The sequence below is a fragment of the Hyla sarda genome, chromosome 2, assembly GCF_029499605.1.
Source record: "Hyla sarda isolate aHylSar1 chromosome 2, aHylSar1.hap1, whole genome shotgun sequence".
Lineage (NCBI taxonomy): Eukaryota > Metazoa > Chordata > Amphibia > Anura > Hylidae > Hyla > Hyla sarda.
In genome coordinates this window covers 483,213,712-483,234,574 of record NC_079190.1, presented here as the reverse complement: position 1 = coordinate 483,234,574, position 20,863 = coordinate 483,213,712, and the positions used below count along the sequence as shown (strand labels likewise).

The 20,863-nt window shown below is 46.8% G+C and overlaps 1 protein-coding gene across 2 annotated transcripts in view; it reads right to left on the bottom strand.

The window, feature by feature from the left end:
- The window catches only part of IFNAR1 (interferon alpha and beta receptor subunit 1), a gene marked incomplete in the record, with an annotated part of 62,893 nt that overhangs the window by 18,500 nt on the left and 23,530 nt on the right, over window positions 1–20,863 (bottom strand). For both annotated transcript variants that reach the window (XM_056559503.1, XM_056559501.1), the window contains 5 exon segments: window positions 6,181–6,286; window positions 9,341–9,494; window positions 10,864–10,997; window positions 13,851–14,014; window positions 17,875–17,995. In XM_056559503.1, coding sequence (XP_056415478.1) covers window positions 6,181–6,286; window positions 9,341–9,494; window positions 10,864–10,997; window positions 13,851–14,014; window positions 17,875–17,906 — 590 coding nt within the window.

The following is a 20,863-nucleotide window of genomic DNA, read 5'->3' as shown; positions in this document are numbered from 1 at the left end:
TGGCATGCTTAGGAAGGATCGGTGCTTGTTTTGGGCTAAATGGCTATGTTATGAGATTACAATAATACAGCTGGTTTCTTTTTGTGAAAAGGCTATTTCCTGTTGGAGTTCCCTCCCTTCAACCACAAGTCCCAGGATCCCTTGTTTGTAAGTGTGAGGTCACTTTTTTTTCCTCCCACACATCAGTCACCCTACCCAATGAACCACACCTGGGACAATTCCCTGTACCCTTGTGGAAAGTGATCTCCCCCACACACAGTGGTCCCTCCACCTATTGAAGCACAGACATGCTCCCTTTCAACACCTGACGAGTGATGTAATGTCGTAGGCTACACTGCAACCTGGGAAAACCCTGAGACAACTGTCACGATGCCGGCTGGCAGGTGGTGGATCCTCTGTGCCAGAGAGGGATTGGCGTGGACCGTGCTAGAGGATCGGTTCTAAGTCACTACTGGTTTTCACCAGAGCCCGCCGCAAAGCGGGATGGTCTTGCTGCGGCGGTAGTGACCAGGTCGTATCCCCTAGCAACGGCTCAACCTCTCTGGCTGCTGAAGATAGGCGCGGTACAAGGGAGTAGACAGAAGCAAGGTCGGACGTAGCAGAAGGTCGGGGCAGGCAGCAAGGATCGTAGTCAGGGGCAACGGCAGAAGGTCTGGAATCACAGGCAAGGAACACACAAGGAACGCTTTCACTGGCACTAGGGCAACAAGATCCGGCGAGGGAGTGAAGGGGAAGTGAGGTGATATAGGGAAGTGCACAGGTGTAAACACTAATTGGAACCACTGCACCAATCAGCGGTGCAGTGGCCCTTTAAATCGCAAAGACCCGGCGCGCGCGCGCCCTAGGGAGCGGGGCCGCGCGCGCCGGGACAGAACTGACGGGGAGCGAGTCAGGTACGGGAGCCGGGGTGCGCATCGCGAGCGGGCGCTACCCGCATCGCGAATCGCATCCCGGCCGGAGGTGGTAACGCAGCGCCCCGGGTCCGTGGAACCGACCGGGGCGCTGCAGTGAGGGAAGTGTAGCGAGCGCTCCGGGGAGGAGCGGGGACCCGGAGCGCTCGGCGTAACAGTACCCCCCCCCTTGGGTCTCCCCCTCTTCTTGGGGCCTGAGAACCTGAGGATCAGACTTTTGTCCAGGATATTGTCCTCAGGTTCCCAGGACCTCTCTTCTGGACCACAACCCTCCCAATCCACTAAAAAAAAAGTTTTTCCTCTGACTTTTTTAGAGGCCAAGATTTCTTTGACAGAGAAGATGTCCGAGGAGCCGGAAACAGGAGTGGGAGGAACAGATTTAGGAGAAAAACGGTTGAGGATGAGAGGTTTAAGAAGAGAGACGTGAAAGGCATTAGGGATACGAAGAGAAGGAGGAAGAAGAAGTTTGTAAGAGACAGGATTAATTTGAGACAAAACTTTAAAAGGACCAAGATAGCGTGGTCCCAACTTATAGCTCGGGACACGGAAACGGACATATTTAGCGGAGAGCCATACCTTGTCTCCAGGGGAAAAAATGGGAGGAGCTCTTCTTTTCTTATCTGCGAATCTCTTCATGCGAGAAGAAGCCTGTAAGAGAGAATTTTGGGTCTCTTTCCATATGGTGGAAAGATCACGAGAAATTTCATCCACAGCGGGCAGACCAGAGGGCAAGGGGGGTAGGGAGGGGGGGAAGAGGGTGACGGCCGTACACCACGAAAAACGGAGATTTGGAGGAAGATTCAGAGATTCTGAAATTATACGAGAATTCGGCCCAAGGTAGAAGATCTGCCCAGTCATCCTGGCGGGAGGAAACAAAATGTCGTAAATAGTCACCCAAGATCTGGTTAATTCTCTCTACTTGTCCATTGGATTGAGGATGGTATGCAGAAGAAAAATTTAATTTAATCTTGAGTTGTTTACAGAGAGCCCTCCAGAATTTAGACACAAATTGGACGCCTCTATCCGAGACGATCTGTGTAGGCAACCCGTGAAGACGAAAAATGTGTACAAAAAATTGTTTAGCCAACTGAGGCGCTGAAGGAAGACCAGGAAGAGGGATGAAATGTGCCATTTTGGAGAATCGATCAACGACCACCCAAATAACAGTGTTGCCATGGGATGGGGGTAAGTCAGTAATAAAATCCATACCAATCAGAGACCAAGGTTGTTCGGGGACAGGTAGAGGATGAAGAAAACCAGCGGGCTTCTGGCGAGGAGTCTTATCCCGGGCACAGATAGTGCAGGCTCGCACAAAGTCCACCACATCAGTCTCTAGAGTCGGCCACCAATAGAAGCGAGAGATGAGTTGCACAGATTTCTTAATGCCCGCATGACCTGCGAGATGGGAGGAGTGACCCCATTTGAGGATCCCAAGGCGTTGGCGTGGAGAAACAAAGGTCTTTCCTGGAGGAGTTTGTCTGATGGAGGCTGGAGAAGTGGAAATCAGGCAGTCAGGAGGAATGATGTGTTGAGGAGAGAGTTCAATTTCAGAGGCATCTGAGGAACGAGAGAGAGCATCGGCCCTAATGTTCTTATCAGCAGGCCGAAAGTGAATTTCAAAATTAAATCGGGCAAAGAACAGAGACCACCTGGCCTGACGAGGATTCAGCCGTTGGGCAGACTGGAGGTAGGAGAGGTTCTTGTGATCGGTGTAAATAATAACTGGAAATCTTGATCCCTCCAGCAGATGCCTCCATTCCTCAAGTGCTAATTTAATGGCTAGAAGCTCTCGATCCCCGATGGAGTAGTTCCTCTCCGCCGGAGAGAAGGTCCTGGAAAAAAAACCACAAGTAACAGCATGCCCGGAAGAGTTTTTTTGTAGAAGGACAGCTCCAGCTCCCACTGAGGAGGCATCAACCTCCAATAGGAAGGGTTTAGATGGGTCAGGTCTGGAGAGCACGGGAGCCGAAGAAAAGGCAGACTTGAGTCGTTTAAAGGCGTCTTCCGCTTGAGGAGGCCAAGACTTGGGATCGGCATTTTTTTTTGTTAAAGCCACAATAGGAGCCACAATGGTAGAAAAATGTGGAATAAATTGCCTGTAATAATTGGCGAACCCCAAAAAACGTTGGATGGCACGGAGTCCGGAGGGGCGTGGCCAATCTAAGACGGCAGAGAGTTTATCTGGGTCCATTTGTAGTCCCTGGCCAGAGACCAAGTATCCTAGAAAAGGAAGAGATTGGCATTCAAACAGACATTTCTCTATTTTGGCATAGAGTTGATTATCACGAAGTCTCTGAAGAACCATACGGACATGCTGGCGGTGTTCTTCAAGATTGGCAGAAAAAATCAGGATATCGTCCAGATATACAACAACACAGGAGTATAGGAGATCACGAAAAATTTCATTAACAAAGTCTTGGAAGACGGCAGGGGCGTTGCATAGACCAAAGGGCATGACCAGATACTCAAAGTGTCCATCTCTGGTGTTAAATGCCGTTTTCCATTCATCCCCCTCTCTGATGCGGATGAGATTATAAGCACCTCTTAAGTCCAGTTTGGTAAAAATATGGGCACCTTGGAGACGATCAAAGAGTTCAGAGATGAGGGGTAGGGGGTAGCGGTTCTTAACCGTGATTTTATTAAGACCGCGGTAGTCAATGCAAGGACGTAGAGAGCCATCTTTTTTGGACACAAAGAAAAATCCGGCTCCGGCAGGAGAGGAGGATTTACGGATAAAGCCCTTTTTTAAATTTTCTTGGACGTATTCAGACATGGCAAGAGTCTCTGGGACGGACAGAGGATAAATTCTGCCCCGGGGTGGAGTAGTGCCCGGGAGGAGGTCAATGGGACAATCATAAGGCCTGTGAGGAGGTAGAGTCTCAGCTTGTTTTTTGCAAAAAACGTCCGCAAAGTCCATATAGGCCTTAGGGAGACCGGTTACATGAGGAAGCACAGGGACACGGCAAGGTTTACTGGGAACCGGTTTTAAGCAGTCCTTGGAACAAGAGGGCCCCCAACTCTTGATCTCCCCAGTGGACCAATCCAGGATTGGGGAATGGAGTTGAAGCCAGGGAAGTCCAAGAAGGATTTCAGAAGTGCAATTGGGGAGGACCAACAGTTCAATCCTCTCGTGATGAGATCCGATGCGCATTAGAAGGGGCTCTGTGCGGAAACGTATAGTACAGTCCAATCTTTCATTGTTTACACAATTGATGTAGAGGGGTCTGGCGAGACTGGTCACCGGGATGTTGAACCTGTTGACGAGAGAGGCCAAGATAAAATTTCCTGCAGATCCAGAGTCCAAGAAGGCCACAGCAGAGAAGGAGAAGGCAGAGGCAGACATCCGCACAGGCACAGTAAGACGTGGAGAAGCAGAGTAGACATCAAGGACTGTCTCACCTTTGTGCGGAGTCAGCGGACGTCTTTCCAGGCGGGGAGGACGGATAGGACAATCCTTCAGGAAGTGTTCGGTACTAGCACAGTACAGGCAGAGATTCTCCATGCGGCGTCGTGTCCTCTCTTGGGGTGTCAGGCGAGACCGGTCGACCTGCATAGCCTCCACGGCGGGAGGCACAGGAACAGGTTGCAGGGGACCAGAGGAGAGAGGAGCCGGGGAGAAGAAACGCCTCGTGCGAACAGAGTCCATATCCTGGCGGAGCTCCTGACGCCGTTCGGAAAAACGCATGTCAATGCGAGTGGCAAGATGGATGAGTTCATGTAGGTTAGCAGGGATTTCTCGTGCGGCCAGAACATCTTTAATGTTGCTGGATAGGCCTTTTTTAAAGGTCGCGCAGAGTGCCTCATTATTCCAGGATAATTCTGAAGCAAGGGTACGGAACTGTACGGCATACTCGCCAACGGAAGAATTACCCTGGACCAGGTTCAACAGGGCAGTCTCAGCAGAAGAGGCTCGGGCAGGTTCCTCAAAGACACTTCGAATTTCCGAGAAGAAGGAGTGTACAGAGGCAGTGACGGGGTCATTGCGGTCCCAGAGCGGTGTGGCCCAAGCCAGGGCTTTTCCAGACAGCAGGCTGACTACGAAAGCCACCTTAGACCTTTCAGTGGGGAACTGGTCCGACATCATCTCCAAGTGTAATGAACATTGGGAAAGAAAGCCACGGCAAAACTTAGAGTCCCCATCAAATTTATCCGGCAAGGATAGTCGTATTCCAGAAGCGGCCACTCGCTGCGGAGGAGGTACAGGAGCTGGCGGAGGAGATGATTGCTGGAGCTGTGGTAGTAACTGTTGTAGCATAACAGTCAGTTGAGACAGCTGTTGGCCTTGTTGCGCAATCTGTTGTGACTGCTGGGCGACCACCGTGGTGAGGTCAGCGACAACTGGCAGAGGAACTTCAGCGGGATCCATGGCCGGATCTACTGTCACGATGCCGGCTGGCAGGTGGTGGATCCTCTGTGCCAGAGAGGGATTGGCGTGGACCGTGCTAGAGGATCGGTTCTAAGTCACTACTGGTTTTCACCAGAGCCCGCCGCAAAGCGGGATGGTCTTGCTGCGGCGGTAGTGACCAGGTCGTATCCCCTAGCAACGGCTCAACCTCTCTGGCTGCTGAAGATAGGCGCGGTACAAGGGAGTAGACAGAAGCAAGGTCGGACGTAGCAGAAGGTCGGGGCAGGCAGCAAGGATCGTAGTCAGGGGCAACGGCAGAAGGTCTGGAATCACAGGCAAGGAACACACAAGGAACGCTTTCACTGGCACTAGGGCAACAAGATCCGGCGAGGGAGTGAAGGGGAAGTGAGGTGATATAGGGAAGTGCACAGGTGTAAACACTAATTGGAACCACTGCACCAATCAGCGGTGCAGTGGCCCTTTAAATCGCAAAGACCCGGCGCGCGCGCGCCCTAGGGAGCGGGGCCGCGCGCGCCGGGACAGAACTGACGGGGAGCGAGTCAGGTACGGGAGCCGGGGTGCGCATCGCGAGCGGGCGCTACCCGCATCGCGAATCGCATCCCGGCCGGAGGTGGTAACGCAGCGCCCCGGGTCCGTGGAACCGACCGGGGCGCTGCAGTGAGGGAAGTGTAGCGAGCGCTCCGGGGAGGAGCGGGGACCCGGAGCGCTCGGCGTAACAACAACACTCATTTTGTATGTTGTTAAAAATAAACATTAGGGCAAAGATCATATAAATTGCGAGACCACATAAAACACAGGTACAGGTACTATATTATGAACTACACTAACTTTACAGCCGCTCTGTAGCACAGTCAAATAAAAAAAAAAAATCCTGGAATACCCCTTTAAGTCATGAGCACTTACCACTCTTCCACTGAAAATGTGGCATTTGGAGACTGGTCATAGTCCCAATCCCACTTCAACAGGTTTCTTGTGTCTAACGCCTCCATCGTCAGATTATTTGGTTGACCTGAAGGACAAATAAAAGACTTTACAAAGGGAACCTAGGGCTATATATTTACAGTGACTCGACAGTAGCCAGAAATCCTTCCAAGATGGGTTTCTTGCAACTGTCAGGGCGAGGTCGTGGCCACTTGTGCGACCAATCATTAAAGTGTAACATGGTGATTTTTGGTCACGTGACCCCTGTTACAGCCAGTATCACTGTGTAGCCCCAGCCCTGGTGTGTGGCAAACGCTACACAGACAAGTTGGGGCATAGAGAAATTTTAAGGGGTATTCCCAACTCTATCATTAATGGCATATCCACAGTTAATGCCATAAATGTCAAATAGATCTGGGACTCACACCTATCTCCAGAACAAGGGTGCCTGCCCCATCTAACCTGCTTGTAAAGGCCAGAGGTTGTCAGGGAGCCAAAACCTAGCTGAATGGTCTGTTTTACACTTTACATAACTCTCATTTGAAAGGGTCTCTGAAAAATGAAAGAAGCGATCTGATTGGTTGCTATAGGCAACTCAGCAAATTTTTCTCTGGACAGGTTTTGCTAAAACTCCCCCATAGAGATTAATTGTGAACAGTGTTGTTTGTGGTGCACATAATCAACATAGACAGTCATGAAATCCTTTGTTAGGGCAGGGTCTCATAGGGGGCTGATCTGCAACGTATTTGATGCTGCGGATGCGCCAACGGCAGTCACAAGAGGGACTGCACATCAAGCTCACTGCTGGGGTCAGGTAGCTCACATGTTCCTGCGACAGGACGTCTGCATATGTCCTGCACTCTCACTGCGCTCCGGGATGTAGCACAAGAGATAGGCGGCGGGACTCAGCTGATAATCACAGCCAGGATTCCATCACAACTGCCAAGACTGAGATTGTGTCGGTCTCGGCAGTATGAACCCTATAGATGTCGTGGTCAGTGCTGACCATGGTATCTATAGGATTGACAGAGGGAGGGGAAACTCCCCAGTCCTAATCAGCAACCTTACAATGAGATTTCGGGGTCCCGATGGCTGCCATGGCAACAGGAAGCCGGCTGATGGCTTCTATCTGATGAGTATGAAGCTCTGTGAGGTCCAGCCATACAGTACAGATGTATTGCAGTATAATATAACAGGTAAAAAGTAAACAGTATAAAAATAAAATGTTTTTTTAATAAAGTGTAAAAAAAGTAAAATTAATGTCACTTTCACAAACCAAAAAACCATAAATACATAAAAGTTATTGCAACGTTTATAAAAACAATGTTATTTATACCGCACGGTGATTGCTGTAAAAAAAAAAACTCAAAAATTTTGCAAATTTTGGTCCAAAAAGTGGAATAAAAATGCTTAAAAAGGTAGCGTGCATCGCAAAAATTGTACCAATAAAAATGTACTGCTCATTCTGCAAAAAATAAACACTCACACAATGCGGTCGGACAAAAAATAAAAACAGAACATGGTGACACAAAAAAAAAAAGGGTTTTGTAGAGAAAGGGAAAAAGAACATAAAAACCTATATAAATTGGGTATTACCATAATCTTATCCACCCTCAGAATAAAGATAACAAATTAATAATAAATAAAAAGATTATCCATTTTTACAGCACAGTGAATACCATAAAAAAAATGTAAGCACCAGAAATGTTCAAATTTTTCCCAATATTTAGGAGCTTGTCACAAAAAACGCAGCATCGACGACACTATGAAATTTAACAGAGGCCAATATATACTTTTTTCCCAATTTACCCAGTAGCGCAGACTACTACGATATACTAAAAAAATAAATAGATAAATAAAAAAGGAAATGAAACACAGACAAATGGAAATTAAAGGAGATATGCAGTGGTATACAGTGATCCCTCAACTTACAATGGCCTCAACATACAATGGTTTCAACATACAATGGTATTTTCTGGACCATTGTAACTTGAAACCAGACTCAACATACAATGCTACGGACAGTCCAGATCTGTGATACCTGTCACAACTGGAGGAACTGACCAATCAGAATGGGCATTTTACTGGTAAATCACCTGTATTACTGAAGTGCATGCACTGACTGGCTGTCTGGTAGCGCCCCCTACAGTACAGGGAGGAACTACAAGTTCTGTACTACTCCTTACCTGTGCCAGGGTTAGCTGCAACTTTGGACACCAAGTAAGGGCGGCTCCATTTGGGACACTGTGTGTACTGTATAGGACCTTGAATAAACTCCTGTCCTCTACATAAACCATTGTTTCCCAACCAGGGTGCCTCCAGCTGTTGCAAAACTACAACTCCCAGCATGCCCGGACAGCCAACGGCTGTCCGGGCATGCTGGTAGTTGTAGTTTTGCAATAGCTGGAGGCTCCCTGCTTGGGTAACACTGACATAGACAGTTTTTTACAGCTCCCAGCAGCTATTTCTTACTTTTATATGTAAGGATTTGCTTTATCTATATTAGTTATCTACTTATTTTTCTTTAATCCTCACTTTTTCTTTTTTTCGGATGACATTTTGGTGGCTTCAGAACCAATTCCCAGGTTTCCATAGAGTTCTGGTCTCAACATATAATGGTTTCAACATACAATGGATGTCCTGGAACCAATTAATATTGTAACTCGAGGGACCATTGTATAACTTAAGTGTTTAATTGTGGTGGGTCCAACCACTAGGACCCCCGCGATCTCCTGTACGGGGCCCCGGCAATGACGCAGCGGCCGACACGCCCCTCCATGTATGTCTCTGCAGCGTTTGTGCATCTCCTCAGTAAGGTCGACAACACAACACTAGCAGCGCAGAGCTGTGGCAGCGCTGGATCCCCATTATGGGAGATGGAGGGGGGTCCCAGCCGTCGGACCAACCGCGGTCAAACACTTTTCCCCAATCCTGCGGATAGGGAATAAGTTATATACCGCTGCAATCCATTTGTTGGCGTTACACCAAAGAGGTCAACATTTTCATTTCTATCGATTAAAACATATATATCGACTTGAAACACAAAGCGCAGTGTGAACCCGGCCTAACCTTTGCAATTTTTTTAAAAGAAAAAAACGGACACAACTATTTTAGAACTTTTTTGGATATATCAGTATTTTACCTTTGGCGGGAGCTGTGAAGCATTCTTCTTCACTAAATAGACTTGACTCCATTGTCAGTTTGTTATACACATTAACCTTCATGCAATATGTCTGCTCAGGAACGAGCTCATGGGGTGGAAATACATAAGTGCGTCTGTGCAATTCTTTAGGTTCCTAAATGATGTGATGAAGATTTCGTTTTTTAATAATTCATTTTAATACCCAAATAAAGGAGGGGGTTCACAAAAGTTTAAAGGGGTACTTCGCCCCTAAACATCTTATCCCCTATCCAGAGGATAGGGGATAAGATGTCTGATCGCGGGGGTCCCGCCGCTGGGGACTACCGCAATCTCAGCTGCGGCACCCCAGACATCCAGTGCACACCATCACGCTCCCTCCCATAGACTTGCATTGAGGGGGCGTGGCCGTGATATCACGAGCCTCCTACGAGTGTAGCACGTAGATTGTGGGGGTCCCCAGCGGCGGGACCCCTGCGATCAGACATCTTATCCTCCTATCCTTTGGCCACCCCCGGCCCCACAGAAGCCACTGCAGATCAATGATTTAAAGCGGGCGCTTTAAATCAATGAACTGCAGTGGCTTTTTCGGGGTCAGAGACCACCGCCACCACCCACTTCTCTCCCCCTGCCTGTCCTGGGGTCCTCCTGAGTCCAACCACCGCTGCTGCCCCCCCCCCCCCGCCAAGAGACGACTGCTGGCCCCCCCGTTTGTTAACCAGAGTGCCTCCAGCTGTTGCAAAACTACAACTCCAAGCAAGCCCGGACAGCCTTTTGGAAGGGGGAAGGTGTTGGAGAACTGACACTGGTCGAAAACATCATAAATCCGATAAGTTGAGCGGCTCGGGAGCATAAATTGCTGAGTAGAATGTTAGAAACTTCTCAGGTCCTGTTATTATTCTTCTAAAGATGTTTTCCTCGTGACCTTATATTTATGACTTATTTATCACATGTTGGTGGAGACATGCACAATGTTATTGTATTTTGCTAAATCTGTTTAATAAAAATATTGGTACTATCAGATTCAAAAACTTGAATATGTTGTACATCTTGGCAAAACATTAACCTTTCTAATATACGTTATAGAAATCATGGCTTATAAAAAAAAATACCACTAGGGGTCCCCACAACATCCAGAACATAATCCTGTCTGGTTGCAGCATCATCTTTGTCCCAGCTCAGACACAGGCTGGAACAAAGTCCAGTAAGTGAGGGAGGGACTAGCGCTCCTCTGTGCTCACTCCTGTCCTATCAGACTGCAGCATGAAAACAGAGAAATGGGGGCTACAGAGCAGCCTGCAGTGATTGGATAAAGAGCCATCACAGCACAGCAGACTCGGGGAGGGATTCATGCAGAGTCAGGACACACCCCCTCCAAAGCACAGAATGACAAACCAAATGAGCAACAGATAGAAGGTATTTGTGAGAGAACTATAGGTGCTAGACACACACAAATTATATGTACAAGATCAGGAATAGGTACATTTTTGTGTGGGATATGACAGGTACGCTTTAAAGCCACTTACCTCCTCTGTGGAATCATTCATTCTTCTGAGAATTAATTTATATGTTTCACTATACGCAAGACCTTTAGTTGAAATGTGTACTATCACCAACGCGTTGTCAGACGCGACACTGACATCGGGTGGAGGTGGAAGTTCTAGTGAAATAGGCAAAATAAAGAATACGTGAAATGGACTGTCAGGCTGAAAGTATAAATCTTCTCATCTCTATAGCTAGCTCAACATTTAGCTTTTTGGGTAAGTTTCCATGTAGACAAAGTTCTGCCACTAATACTTTGGCCAACACCTGCGCGATTTTCTTGTCATGGTCACCGATTGTGGGCAGGACTTCATCTGTATGCAGTAACTGCACTCGGCAACCCTACTCTGTATGTCTCCTGGGCCTAGCACCTACTCCAATAATGCAAACCCTAAAGAGAGGAGACTGAATTGTTAATACCCAAGATGCATTTGGTTTGTCAAGTTCAATAGTAATGCATTTTTTTTTTTCATAGACGCAGAAGGTACAGGAAATGTGACTAAGAAGTCGGCCATTAGGAGAGACATAGCGGACCATGAGAGCAGCTGATCTTGTATATATGTACGCTCAATGTGAATTTTTGACCAAAAATACCTGGTGGAGAACTGACATTGGATGGAAACATCATAGATCCAATAAGAAGAGCAGCTCTGGAGCACAAACAGCTGCTTTACAGGGTCGGTCCCATATGAAAAATGTATCCCCGATCCTTTGGGTCTCCAAGCTGTGGCCCTAAAGATATTGCAAAACTACAACTCCCATCATGCCGGCTGTCCGGACATGATGGGAGTTGCAGTTTCGCAACTGTTGGTCCACTTTTGAGACCAAGGAGGAGATTTATCAAAACCTGTCCAGAGGAAAAGTTGCTGAGTTGCCCATAGCAACCAATCAGATCGCTTCTTTCATTTTTCAGAGGTCTTTTCAAAAATGAAAGCAGTGATCTGATTGGTTCCTATGGACAACTCAGGAAAATTTCCTCAAGACAGGTTTTGATAAATCTCCCCGCAAGACTCTAGGGGATATCAAAGCTAAATGAACGTTGGCGAGTTCAGTGCTTGGCAACGTTCGGCAGCCACCATTAGAATGAACGGAGTGCTGGCTATGTGCCATTCATTCCAGGACAATTTAGCCACGGGATCTCGGGATTGATGGGGATTAGGGATCGACAGATATTGATTTTTTAGGGCCGATACCGATAATCTGTGGACTTTCCGGCCGATAGCCGATAACTTATACCGATATTCCGGTATAAGTTATTGGCTATTTCACCACCACCCCGCCCCACCCCCGGCCCCACAGAAGCCACTGCAGATCAATGATTTAAAGCGGGCGCTTTAAATCAATGAACTGCAGTGGCTTTTTCGGGGTCAGAGACCGCCGCCGCCACCCACTTCTCTCCCCCTGCCTGTCCTGGGGTCCTCCTGAGTCCAACCACCGCTGCTGCCCCCCCCCTGCCAAGAGACGACTGCTGGCCCCCCCGCCAAGAGACCTTCGCTGCCCCCCCCCTGCCAAGAGACCGCCGCTGAACCCCCCCCCCCCCCTGCCAAGAGACCGCCGATATCCCCCCTGCCAAGAGACTGCCGATGCCTGCTTCTCTCCCCCTGCCAGTCCTGCGTTTAACCACCACCACTGCCTCATTGCCTCCCCCATCCCCGGTTTTATAATTACCTGTTACCGGGGTCTGCGCTACTTCTGGCTCCTGCGGCGTCCTGAGCTGTCACTGTGCGCACTGGCGGTGACGTCGCGTTGAGGACGTCACTCGTCATTGCGCAGCGCACAGCGTAACGCAGGAGCCAGAAGTAGCCACCTTTCTTGCAAAAAAAAATACTGGCCATGCAAATCTGCATAATTAATTATATATCCTTAACATCAAAGGATACACGTATGCGAAGGAAATTTTGACCTATTCTGACCCCTATAACTTTATTTCTCCTTATACGGGCCTGTATGAGGGCTCGTTTTTTAGCCCCAATCTGCAGTTTTTAACAGGACCATTTTTGTTTTGATGTGACTTTTTAATCACTTTTTTACAGGAGTTGCAGTCAGTTACTAACTACAACTCCCAGCATGCCCTGATACAGCCTGTGGCTCAGCAGCTGCCCCAAATGAAAACTACAACTCCTAGCATGTTGGACTATATAGTAGTATATAGTATAGGTCAGTGTTTCCCAACCAGGGGTCCCTCCAGCTGTTGCAAAACTACAACTCCCAGCATGTTGGACTATATAGTAGTATATCGTATAGGTCAGTGTTTTCCAACCTGGGGTGCCTCCAGCTGTTGTGAAACTACAACTCCCAGCATGTTGGACTATATAGTAGTATATAGTATAGGTCAGTGTTTTCCAACCAGGGGTGCCTCCAGCTGTTGCAAAACTACAACTCCCAGCATGTTGGACTATATAGTAGTATATCGTATAGGTCAATGTTTCCCAACCTGGGGTGCCTCCAGCTGTTGTGAAACTACAACTCCCAGCATGTTGGACTATATAGTAGTATATAGTATAGGTCAGTGTTTCCCAACCAGGGGTGCCTCCAGCTGTTGCAAAACTACAACTCCCAGCATGTTGGACTATATAGTAGTATATAGTATAGGTCAGTGTTTTCCAACCTGGGGTGCCTCCAGCTGTTGCGAAACTACAACTCCCAGCATGCCCGGACAGCCGTTGGCTGTCCGGGCATGCTGGGAGTTGTAGTTTTGCAACAGCTGGAGGCGCTCTGGTTTGGAAACACTGGTATAGTATATGGTGCAACATTACGGGAGTTGGAGGATTGGTTGGATAAATACCAGCCATTGCATTTTTGATATTAAAATACCGTCAGGGTGGCCAAAATACCGGCTGTGCCGGTAAAATACTGGCCAGGTGGAAACCTTACCTGTAGATGAGGAATAACGTCTTGAAATCATAGTAAACATGTGTAGAAGTAGAAAATTTATCAAATCAAGAGAGAAGAGCCAGCATTATCTACTCACTATGGTTGGGGTCGAAGTCTTTAGAGTCTGACAAGGTTTCCCCTTCAGGGGTGGTAGCAGTGACCACTAGGGTATAATTTTGACTTTCATCCAGTGAGTTAGAAGGGATCTTGCAAGAGCAACTTTCAGTTTTTTCACAAGTCTGAAGTTCACTGTCGCCAACCCTTAAGACCAACAGAAAAAAAAAATTAAAGGGGTTATCCACCATAAGGGGATGTTTGTACTTACCTGCCAGACGGCAATGGACATGCTTAGGGAGGATCCACACTTGCCTTGGTGCTGAATGGCTGTCTTGTGAGTCCACTATAACACTGCTGATGAAATTTCCTGTTGACGTTCCTTCTCTCCAACTACAAGTCCCATGATTTCTTGTTTGTAAGTGTGAGGTCACACATCAGCCACCCCACCCATTGCTGTACAGCTACAGTCCTGTGGAGAATTATTCCCCCTCCCACCTAGCAGTTGCTCCGCCAATTGTAGCACAGACAGGCTCCCTTTGAACACCGGACTAGTGATGTAATGTTCTAGGCCACATTGCAACCTGGGAAAACCTGAAACAACACTCATTTTGTATGCTGCTAAATATAAACATTGGGGCAAAGATCACATAAGAATTGCAAGACCAGACCTCAAACACAGGTACAGACACTATATTAGGAACTACACTAACTTTACAGCCCCTGTAGCATAGTCAAATAAAAAAAAAAAAATCCCGGAATACCCCTTTAAGCGTACGTTCATACAAGCAGATTTACAGCGTATTTTATGCTGTGGATCCGCCGCTGAAGGACCTCCGTATGGTGCCTTTACATGTGCCTGCTCGGAGCAGCAATACGCTGCTACGTGCAGACACACTGAAGCGATGTGCAAGTTGCTGCGCATGCGCGGTGTACTCGCACACATCGCGTCCGCTCCCCCTGTTCTAAGAACTAGGCCGAGAGCTGCCGCGATGTGCAAGTATACAGCGCATGCGCACAGCGACTTGCACATCGCAGCGTGTCTGCTCGTAGCGGTGTATTGCCGCTCCAAGCAGGCACATGTAAAGGCAGCATATAGAGGTCCTTTAGCGGCGGATCCGCAGCGAAATACGCGCTGTAAATCCGCTCGTCTGAACATACCCTAAATATCAGCCCTAGCGTAGAATGAGATCACCTCTTACATTTGGTACCATTTTATTGTTGGAAGGACTGTATTATCTAAGGTTCTGTTCACACTCGGGGGATTCTATCGACCAATACAATATTTACAATGGCAAAAGAAGTCTGCGGCAATATTTACACCAAGGGCAGGATCATAAGGCACTGGTATAAGTGGGGAGCATCCAGCGCTTCCTAACCACCTTCCGGCCCCCCCCCCTCCCCCCCCTCTATGGCCAATGCTTCAACACCAATTTACTGCTGCCTTCACCTCATAGGTAATACAGTGGTCACTGGCCGCGGTCAGGGGAACTGGTGGTTGAAGAAGTGACTGGAATGACAACAAATCCCATAAGTCCAGGGGATCATTGGAGGTATGATGGTGTATTAGAAAATACATTTGGTGTAGTTTTCATGGCTGTATTATAAATGGAAGCCATGATGCTCGTGTGAACAGAGCCTAAGGGTGCGTTCACACGCTATTTGTTTTTGTGGGTTTTCCGCTGCGTATTTGAAAGGGGCCGGGCTCTTCTCGGCTGAAAATCCGACACAAGCCCCAGTGAAGTCAGTAGGGACTGCGGCGGATTTTCCGCAGCGTAAATTCCGGAAAATCTGCTACGGACAGCCGAGAAGAGCCCGCCCACTTTCAAATACGCAGCGGAAAACCCGCAAAAACAAATAGCGTGTGAACGCACCCTAAGGGTCTATTCACATGGAAGAATTTCTGCGTGCGGAATTCTGCCTCAAATGAGAGCCCTATAGACTTCTATGGGATTCCGCACTCCCATTCACACTCCTGAATTTCCGCTTGCGGAATTCCGCAAGCGGAAATTCAGGAGTGTGAATGGGAGTGCGGATCCCTTAGAAGTCTATTGTTCTTTCATTTGAGGCGGAATTCCGCACACGGAAATTCTGCCGTGTGAAGAGACCCTTAGGGTAGGTGTAAAACCGACACAATTGTATCTGTCCGCAGGCCGTGTGTGCAATTGTATCTCAGTCCTTATTCACACTGTGCTCGCAGTGCACGTTCAGCATTCCTTAGGAAAATATCACAGTACATACTTCTAATGTATATTTAGGAAGCCATTTACTTAACAGAAGGGAAAGGGTGTCCTTTTTGGCCTACAGCGGGCTGGTATATGGGGGTGTATGAACCCCTTTAATAAAATGTGTCAAAGCAACGCTCTGGGAGCTAAATACATCAGCATTAGTGGTGCTCATAGTATCAAGCTGTTTAGCTCACAGGGTATTGTCCAGACTAGATACAACTGTACCCACTTGTCAGCTGAGAACAGGACTAGCTATGTACAATGCATCAGTCTGGAGTCCAAGCTGTTTAGCTCACAGAGCATTGTCTATACTGGATTGTGTTCACTTCTCAGCTGAGAACGGGATTTGCTATGGACAATGTATCAGTCTACAGTCCTGGGGGTTTAGCTCACAGAGCATTGTCTAGATTTTATACAATTGTCCCCACTTCTGAGCTGAGAGCAGGACTAGCAATGCACAATGTATCAGTCTGCAGTCCAGACTGTTAAGCTCACAGAGTATTGTCTAGATTCAATACAATTGAGAGCAAGACAAGCTGTGTACAATGTACAAGTCTACAGTCCAGGTTGTTTAGCTTACAGAGCATTGTCTAGACTGGATACAATTGTATCATCTTCTCACCTGAGAGCAGGACTAGCTATGTACAATGTATCAGTCTGGAGTCTAGGTTGTTTAGCTCACAGAGCATTGTCTAGATTTTATACAATTGTCCCCACTTCTGAGCTGAGGGCAGGATTAGCTATGTACAATGTATCAGTCTGCAGTCCAGGCTGTTTAGCTCCCAGAGCATTGTCTAGATTCAATACAATTGAGAGCAAGACAAGCTGTGTACAATGTACAAGTCTACAGTCCAGGCTGTTTATCTCACAGAGCATTGTCTAGATTGGAGATAATTGTATCTACCTCTCAGCTGAAAGCAGGATTAGCTATGTACAATGTATCACTCTGAAGTCCAGGAAGTGTAGCTTACAGAGCATTGTCTAGACTAGATACAACTGTATTCACTTCTGAGTTGAAAAAGTCTTCTTCTTTGCCGATAACCACTATTTATAACACAACACATTTTGGATACTGAAAGGAGGTGTCATTTATAATCATCTTCTTCTAATTTCTCTGATCAGCCAGACTCTTAAAGGGGTACTCTGCTGCTAGACATCTTTACCCCTATCCAAAGGATAGGGGATAAGATGGCTGATCACAGGGGTCCCGCTGCTGGGGCCTCCCGCGATCTCACACAGAACCCAGTGTTTTAAACGCCAGGTTCCTGAGACAGTGGTCATGATGTCACGGCCACGCCCCCTCCATTCATGTCTATGGGAGGGGTGTGTCGGCAGACACGCCCCTCCCATAGACATGGATGGAGGGGGCGTTGCCGTGATGGTGACAAAATGTTCAGAACGCTGGAGCACTGGAGTACCCCTTTAAAGGGGTATTCCAGGAAAAAACTTTTTTTTTAATATTAACTGGCTCCAGAAAGTTGAACAGATTTGTAAATTACTTTAAAAAAATCTTAATCCTTCCAGTAATTATTAGCTGCTGAAGTTGAGTTGTTCTTTTCTGTCTGGCAACAGTGCTCTCTGCTGACATCTCTGCTTGTCTCGGGAACTGCACAGAGTAGAAGAGGTTTGCTATGGGGATTTGCTTCTACTCTGGACAGTTCCCGAGACAGGTGGCATCAGAGAGCACTTAGACAGAAAAGAACAACTCAACTTTTAATAGAAGTCATTTACAAATCTGTTTAACTTTCTGGAGCCAGTTGATATATATATAAAAAAAAGTGTTTTTTTTCCTGGATAACCCCTTTAAGTCCCTAGATATAACACCAGCGAAGAACTTACTTTTTATAAGAAGCTGTAAAGTTGACTTTCATGTCGTCCTCCAGACAATGGTAATCCCAATCCCATACTGCAGAAAAGCCGTCAGGGGACTTAGCAATTGTGATGTCGAAAGTTCCCGAAGCTGCAAAATAAGAAGGCCTCAGATTAGGAAAGAAATTCTTTTATTTTAGGAAAGAAATTCTTTTATTTTAGGAAAGAAATTCTTTTATTTTAGGAAAGAAATTCTTTTATTTTAGGAAAGAAATTCTTTTATTTTAGGAAAGAAATTCTTTTATTTTAGGAAAGAAATTCTTTTATTTTAGGAAAGAAATTCTTTTATTTTCTTTGCTTTTTTCCCGATTTGTCTATAATCTGTGTAGGGTTTCCCAACCTGTAGCTCTTCAGCTGCTGCAAAACTACAACTCCCTTTATGTCCTGTAGTTTTACAACAGCTGAAGAGCCACAAGTTGGGGGAGAGGGGTGTAGGGTAGAAAAATATACAGCTTCCATAGTGTGAACTTCGCAGCAGAATCCCATTGAGATCAATGGAAGTGGAAATTTCGTAGTGTGAACAGGGCCTTACTATTGCATATGTGCCAGCAATCTGGTGGAATTGGTGCCAAAAAACTGCCCTAGGGTATGTTCACACGAACGGGTTATGGCTTGAGCCAGTGTTTCCCTCCCAGGGTGCCTCCAGCTGTTGCAAAACTACAACTCCCAGCATGCCCGGACAGCCATCGGCTGTCCGGGCATGCTGGGAGTTGTAGTTTTGAAACATCTGGAGGTCCGCAGGTTGAAGACCACTGCCCGGGCCTTCGTCATCATCCAGCCCCCCTTCCCTGTGCGTCGTCATCAAGGCAACGTCATTATTCCGGGGCCGGGCTCGAAGCGGTCCACCCGCTTTGAAGAGGCCCACTTTGGCTGTCCGGGCATGCTGGGATTTGTAGTTTTGCAACAGCTGGAGGCACCCTGGGTGGGAAACACTGGCTTGAGCAATGGCAGAATTTCCGCAGCGGAAAATCCTCAGCCTACCCTGTTGAGATCAATGTAATCTGCTGCAGAATTTACGCTGCAGAAAATCTTCTGAGGAATCCCCACCGTGGCTTTTGCTTTTACGTTTGCACTGTTTAAAGAAAAAACATTTTTTGTTTTACTTATATATAGTGCAGCATAAGCTATTATTGGAAAATATTATAGAGGCTCTTGTGTGTGCCTTTTTTTCCCACTCTCTTTTTGCTGGTACGGAATAAGGCGTGATTTTTTTTTGAGAAATATTTCCATGAGGCGTAAGTGATTTGACCTTTATCTACATATACATTGCGTTTTATATATGTGTTTAGATTTGGCCTAGGCCTCTACCAGCACTACTGCACTGATGGCAGCCTTGTCTGGAACACACCACAGCCTGAAAGGGGTACTCCGGTGTAAAACTTTATTTATTGTTTTATGAACTGGTGCCAGAAAGTTACACAGATTTGTAAATGACTTCCATTAAAAAATCTTTATCCTTCCAGTACGTATTAGCAGCTGTATGCTACAGAGGAAATTCTTTTCTTTTTGAATTTCTATTTTATTTTGTCCACAGTGCTCTCTGCTGACACCTCTGTCCGTGTCCGGAACTGTCCAGAGTAGCATAGGTTTGCCATGGGGATTTTCTCCTGCTCTGGACATTTCCTGATACGGGCATCAGGTGTCAGCAGAGACAAGACAAAAAAAGAAATTCAAAAAGAAAATAATTTCCTCTGTAGCATACAGCTGCTAAAAAGTACTGGAAGGATAAAGATTTTTCAATAGAAGAAATTTACAAATCTGTTTAACTTTCTGGCACCAGTTGATTTAAAAAAATATAATTAAAATAAAAATGTTTTCCACTGGAGTACTCCTTTAAAGGGGTACTTAGCTGCCCCAGCGTTCGGATATCACGCCACGCCCCCTCAATGCAAGTCTATGGGAGGGGGGGGGGGGTGACCGTGACGTCACTGTGACCCCCCCCCCGCACCCAGTGTTCTACATGAACATCGGCTGCTGCACAGAGATCCCATCTGCAGGCCCCCCCACGATCAGACATCTTATCCATTATCCTTTGGCTAAGGATAAGACGTCTAGAGGCGGGGTACCCCTTTAACAGGGTTTGGATGGTACAAGTCATCTATGTCATGAGACCAGAAAGATAAAGAAGACTATCATGTATCTGCCACTGAAGAAAATCAGCCTCCCAATATTGTTTCACAGATATTTTGGCACGGAATACGTGTGTATTCTGTGTGAAAGTTAACGCAAAAATCTACGCACAAGCCCCATCATAATGGGAAATAATCGCGATAGTAATTTCACTCATGTTCTCCGCACATTGCATTAGGCTGTATAAAAAAATAAATTAAAAAAACGCAATAATACACATCAAATCCACAACCAAAAGATGCATACAAAATAAAAAATGCAAAGTTTCCCAAATGCTATGTAAATGTGTCCCTTGTATTTTTCAGCCCTTCTGAATATGTTTTGTGACCAAACCCTGAGGGGGAATCTGGAAACTCCCTTTACAGTGATATCACACAAATGTCTATGATAGGAAAAGGAAACCAAGAGCAGGGGAATTCCTTACACACCGGAGAACCCGTTCTATCTGCCCCCGTGTTAATGAAGTAGCTCTGAGGATGGGCAACCAAAAGGGTTTGGCACCTTAAAGGGGTACTCCGCTGGAAAACATTTTTATTTTAAATCAACTGGTGGCAGAAAGTTAAACAGATTTGTAAATGACTTCACATAGGAGATAGTGCGGCACTGCGTGAGTGTGCTGGATTAGGAATGGCAGGTGGGAGTTGGTGTAGCTGTAATGCCTCAGGTGGTGCTCACATAATACAAGCAAAGTTCATGGTATCCGTGATGAGAAATGAAAATATCGGCACTCACCAATGTGGCTGCAGGGTCTTCTTTATTGAGACATACTCACATGCGGGGTACAGAAGAGAGGGGAGTGGGGGGACAAGTGGTGGCGACCGAGCTCTAG